The 4,435-nt window shown below is 45.9% G+C and overlaps 1 protein-coding gene across 1 annotated transcript in view; it reads right to left on the reverse strand.

The window, feature by feature from the left end:
• Positions 1 to 3,895, reverse strand: part of LOC122551966 (lysosome membrane protein 2-like) — a gene marked incomplete at its 5' end in the record, with an annotated part of 56,629 nt that extends 52,734 nt beyond the window's left edge. Inside the window, one exon of the mRNA XM_043694537.1 lies at positions 3,738 to 3,895. Coding sequence (XP_043550472.1) covers positions 3,738 to 3,895 — 158 coding nt within the window. The remainder of the gene's footprint in view (positions 1 to 3,737) is intronic.
• Positions 3,896 to 4,435: the final 540 nt, after the last annotated feature.

Genomic DNA, 4,435 nt, shown 5'->3' on the forward strand with positions numbered 1-4,435 from the left:
AGAGGGTGCAGAGAAGGTTTACCAGGATGTTGCCTGGAATGGAGAGGAAGTCGTACGAGGATAGGTTGAGAGTTCTCGGCCTTTTCTCGTTGGGACGGCGAAGGATGAGGGGTGACTTGATAGAGGTTTATAAGATGATCAGAGGAATAGATAGAGTAGACAGTCAGAAACTTTTTCCCGGGTACAACAGAGTGTTACAAGGGGACATAAATTTAAGGTGAAGGGTGGAAGGTATAGGGGAGATGTCAGGGGTGGGTTCTTTACCCAGAGAGTGGTGGGGGCATGGAATGCGCTGCCCGTGGGAGTGGTAGAGTCGGAATCATTGGCGACCTTTAAGCGGCATTTGGATAGGTACATGGATGGGTACTTAATCTAGGTTAGAAGTTCGGCACAACATCGTGGGCCGAAGGGCCTGTTCTGTAATGTATTGTTCTATGTTCTATGTTCTATGTTATATATTAGATTTCCAAAAGCATCAATAAGGTCCCACATGAACCATAATAAGACAAGGCCATGGGGTTAGAGATGGCATTATAGCATGGATAACTAATAGAGCACAAATAGCTGGGATAAGGGGGACACTTTAAGCTGGCAACCTGGAACTAGTGGAGTGCCAGAGGGACCAGTGCTGGGACCACAATTATTTATTCTATGCATTAATGATTTGGATGAGGAAGACGAATGTACTATAACCAGGTTTGCAAATGCCATAAAAAATAGATGGGAAGACAAATGGTGAGGACAACTCAAACAGCGCAGAGGGTCAGAGACAGGTTAAGTGAAAGGGTATGAACTTGACAGTTGGAATATAATGTGTGCAAATGTCAGGTTATGCACTTTGGCAGGAAGAATAGAGGGGCTGAATATTGTTGAGATGGGAAAAAAAATGCAGCAAGCTACAGCACAGAAGGGTTTAGATTAGATTCCCTACAGTGTGGAAACAGGCCCTTCGGCCCAACAGGTCCACAACAACCCTCCAAAGAGTAACCCACCCAGTCCCATTTCCCTCTGAATGATGTACCTAACACTATGGGAAATTTAACGTGGCCAATTCACCTGACCTGCACATCTTTGGACTGTGGGAGGAAACCGAGCACCCAGAGGAAACCCACGGGGAGAACGTGCAAACTTCACACAGACAGTCACCCAAGGCTGGAATTGAAGCCAGGTCCCATTGGTGCTGTGAGGCAGCAGTGCTAACCACTGAGTCACCATGCAATATAAAAAAAAGCCTGCTGGCAACAGCAGCCACAAGCTCAATGAAATCAAGCAGAGAATCAAACATGTGACTCAAAGAGTGGTGTTGGGAGAGGGGTCATGGGTCACAGAGAGTACAACTTCAGAAAGAGTGAGCTGTGTCATTGGGTCTGCATCCTCTTACACTGGCTGCAGTGTAGTGAGCACCTCCCACATCAGGGTGAAAGTGAGGACTACAGATGCTGGAGATTAGAGTCAAGAGTGTGGTGCTGGAAAAGCACAGCAGGTCAGGCAGAATCCAAGGAGCAGGAAAATCGATGTTTCAGGCAAAAGCCCAATTTCATCAATTCCCGATGAAGGGCTTTTGCCCGAAACGTCGATTTTCCTGCTCCTCAGATGCTGCCTGACCTGCTGTGCTTTTCCAGCACCACTCTCTTGACTCACCTCCCTCATCAGGTCAAACCCATTAGGACCCAGGTGGTCAGCAGTGATGTTCCTACAGCTTCTGTCACCTCTGATCAAGCCTGGACTCCTAAAGACACTTGGTCATCTTCTTGCTGCCTGGTGGGAATAGCACATCTTTCCCACCTCTTGGCTTTGTGCTTGATGCAGTCAGGAAAGATAATGCTGGGAGGAACCCACCCCTCTTAACTATCATCACCAAGAACACTCCTCCTGCCAAAGTAACTTCTCATGAATGACCTGGATTCCTACCCATGTAGCCCCCACTCACTTGTCTCTCTGGGTAGAGTTGTTTCTTCTGAATTCCCCGTCTGATTTCTTGGTGACCATATGAACAAAATGGCTTCTTGACCTGTTGTTTTCCACAAGTGCAAATATTCCTTCTGTCGTCAGTTTTCTGATAACAAAGGCTGTTGAGCTTTCCCTGATTGTTAGAACCTCACGGTTCTGCTATCACCACTCTCTGTTACAAAGGGGAAAAACTTGTCATGGATTACTATTACTGCACAGGAAAAGGCCATTCAGCCCATCAAGTACATGCTGGTGCTCTGTACAGCAATCCAGTCACTCCTGTTCCTTTGGCCCTGCCTATTTATTTCTCTCAAACATTCACCCCCAAATTTCCTTTCATGACAACATACCATTTCCTGTTTCCACTGCCCTCATAAGGAGTGGGTTCTTGGTCCATACCTCTTGTTGTATAAAATGATTCTTCCACCCAACACCTCCCCATGTCCCTAATATCTCTCGCTCAAAATCTGTATACCTTTGTCCTTGTCCCTACCTCTCAGGAAGGAGAAAGTGAGGACTGCAGATGCTGGAGATCAGAGCTGAAAATGTGTTGCTGGAAAAGCGCAGCAGGTCAGGCAGCATCCAAGGAACAGGAGAACATTCCTGAAGAAGGGCTTATGCCTGAAACGCGATTCTCCTGTTCCTTGGATGCTGCCTGACCTGCTGCGCTTTCCCAGCAACACATTTTCAGCTCCTACCTCTCAGGAAAACAGCATTGCAAATCTTATTTAAACCTGTCATTATTTAAGACCGCTATTAAATCTGCTACTAAATTATTAAATTTCTATTAAATCCTCTCCTCCAAGGGGATACTGCCAGCTGCTCCTGTCTTATCGCATCACTGAAGTCTCCTCTGCATTCCTGGAATCATTCTGGTAAATCTCCGCTGTACCTTCTCAATATCATTACATTAGATTAGATTACTTACAGTGTGGAAACAGGCCATTTGGCCCAACAAGTCCACACTGACCCTCCGAAGAGCAACCCACCCAGACCCATTCCCCTACATTTATCACTGACTAATGCAACTAACACTATGGGCAGTTTAGCATGGCCAATTCACCTAACCTGCATATCTTTGGACCGTGGGAGGAAACCGGAGCACCCAGAGGAAACCCACGCAGGCATGGGGAGAACATGTAAACTCCACACAGGCAATCACCCAAAGCTAGAATTGAATCTGGGTCCCTGGCACTATGAGGCAGCAGTGCTAACCACTGAGCCACCGTGCCACCCATAAGCATTGAAATATTTTGAGGTGTCACCTGAATGTTACAGAATGCAACAGGTACATATGACATGGTGGTTCAGTGGTTAGCACTGCTGCCTTACAGCACCAGGGATGCAGGTTCAATACCATCTTTGGATGATGTCTGTGTGGTGTTTGCATGGTCTCCCTGTATCTGTATGGGTTTCCCTGGGAACTCATGTTTCCTCCCACAGTCCAAAAGACATGCAAGTTGGGTGGATTGGCCATGCTAAATTGCTCATAATGTCCAGGAATGTGTGAGGTAGCCATTGGAAATGCAGGGATAGGGCAGGTCTGGATAGGATGCTGTTCAGAGGGTTTGTGTGTACTTGATGGGTTGAATAGCCTGCTTCCTCACTGAGGAATCTTTATGCAGTTATCCATTAAAAACAGAAATCTTTAAAATGTCAAAAGCATCTCAATGTTCAAACAGGTCTCACATTGCAAACTTAAAGGTTATAATGCAATGGAATAGGTTATTGGATCTCTACTCCACCTTCTATCACATTCAGTTGATAGCAGTAAGTGTGCATCTTACTTGTATGTGTATGGCCCAAGTTGTTTCACGATGGCTTTCGCTCCCTGTAAGATTTCCTCTTTGTTTTCAACGTTGAAGAAGTAGAACTGCAGGTAAGCAGGGACCGGGGGGTCTTTCCAATTATTGTACACCTCGCTGTTCAGCTTGAGCTCTGCATGCTGTGGAGATCAGCACAGAAACGTTACTGTATTTACAGAACCATCATCCAGTCAACAGCACGACAAGCATCAGTAGATACAGAACTTTCCAGTCTAAACTTATACCCAACTATCTGATTTAAATACCTGAAGGGCAGTTTCTGTGAAGGCACAGTCCCCTCTCTTTCTTTGGACCATCTTTACATCTGCCTTTTAAATAAAATGCACCATAACCATTGGCACCTTATTGTCATCATCAGAGGAAGTCAGAGGAGTTGTAGACTGTGAGGAAGGATGTGGCAGGTTACAGCGGGATATAGATAAGCTGCAGAACTGGGCAGAAAGGTGGCAAATGGAGTTCAATGTAGCTAAGTGTGAGGTGATTCACTTTGGTAAGAGTAATAAAAAGATGGGGTACTGGGCTAATGGTCGGATATTTGGTAGTGTGGATGAGCAGAGGGATCTTGGTGTCCATGTACACAAATCTTTGAAAGTTCCCACCCAGGTAAATAGTGCGGTGAAGAAGGCATATGGCGTACGGGCTTTTATTGGTAGAGGAAT

The sequence above is a fragment of the Chiloscyllium plagiosum genome, chromosome 7, assembly GCF_004010195.1.
Source record: "Chiloscyllium plagiosum isolate BGI_BamShark_2017 chromosome 7, ASM401019v2, whole genome shotgun sequence".
NCBI classification, from domain to species: domain Eukaryota; kingdom Metazoa; phylum Chordata; class Chondrichthyes; order Orectolobiformes; family Hemiscylliidae; genus Chiloscyllium; species Chiloscyllium plagiosum.